At 36.2% G+C, this 1,167-nt stretch overlaps 1 protein-coding gene across 1 annotated transcript; it reads right to left on the bottom strand.

The window, feature by feature from the left end:
* Positions 1-343: 343 nt before the first annotated feature.
* LOC112141310 (lithostathine-1-alpha-like) lies at positions 344-681 on the bottom strand (the record flags this gene model as incomplete). Its single annotated transcript, XM_024264416.1, has 1 exon — positions 344-681. A coding segment is annotated over one exon (338 nt), but the record flags the coding sequence as incomplete, so codon positions are not given.
* Between the last annotated feature and the right edge of the window lie 486 nt (positions 682-1,167).

Below are 1,167 nucleotides of genomic sequence, written 5' to 3'. Positions count from 1 at the left end.
AAAGAAACAAGATTATGACTCTGTGCATAAATAGGTTTTAAAGTTTGTCTTTTTCTTCTCACACAAAACTGAAATACAGTAAAAACATTGAAACAACCAAAACCTCTGATAATCACCTTAAATCACAGTCCTCCATGAGATAAATCCACACAAAATAATTCTGTAAACTTCACCATCACTAATTTACAAGCTTGACTCATTTTAAGGATTTACTAATGAAAAATTGCAAAGAACTTTACAAATCTTTAACATTTTAGTTTGAACATTACTGAATATTCCATTAAATAATAAAGAACTCAGTTGACAGATAAACAGAATCCTGCAATCAGTGATCAGATTTTCACTAAGAACAGAAAAAGTTGAACTTCTCCTCATCATGTTTCTTGACCCACTTGTGTTCTCCTCTCTCCATGGCTCCTGACATGTCACACTCATTCACCTGTTCAGGTGAGGCCCAGTTCTTGTAGCGGACCACCTCATCACTGACCCAGAACCAGAACCCCAGAGTGCAGGTGTAGCGCAGTCCAGTCCACACAAAAGGAGTTGTAGCATTCTTAGTTTTCTCCTGAACCCATCTCTGTTCCTCCAGGTTAGTGATGGTGACCAGGTCATGGTGGTGATGTCTGCAGTAGTATAAGGCCTCCTCCCAGGTCCTGTTCTCATTGATCAGGATCACATGATCTGTTAAAGAAGGAATAAAAAAAAACAAAAAAAAAACTGCATCACTGCTTTGCCTAAGTCATAACCGATAGCTTTAAAAAAGTTAAAGTGAACTAAAATGTATGCGTGGGACATTTAAAATGATTAGAAAAATGAAGAATCACGACCAAGATCTACAATTAGATGTGATAGCTGAAGCAAGAGATCCAGAAGAATAAGTAAAACAAAGTTGTCTCTCACAAAGTCGGAGCAACAGATTTCCAGGAAAGGTCTCAAATAAGTAGGAGGAGCACAAACAAATAACTGATCTTTACAAGATTAAAACTGACACATCCAGATCAAGCAGGTTTTGTTGCCTGTTTTTCTTCTCGAAATTATCCATCCATATAATTTTTAAATCGGCCTGCTCCTATTTAAAAATATTTCAAATAGGCTGAGAAAGAATAAATCAATGTATCTATGCATGTCTTCATCTTGATCATTTGCTGCTTACTTCATGATTTATTT

Source organism: Oryzias melastigma, unplaced genomic scaffold, assembly GCF_002922805.2.
Source record: "Oryzias melastigma strain HK-1 unplaced genomic scaffold, ASM292280v2 sc04700, whole genome shotgun sequence".
Lineage (NCBI taxonomy): Eukaryota > Metazoa > Chordata > Actinopteri > Beloniformes > Adrianichthyidae > Oryzias > Oryzias melastigma.
This window is presented reverse-complemented; position numbering and strand designations above follow the sequence as displayed.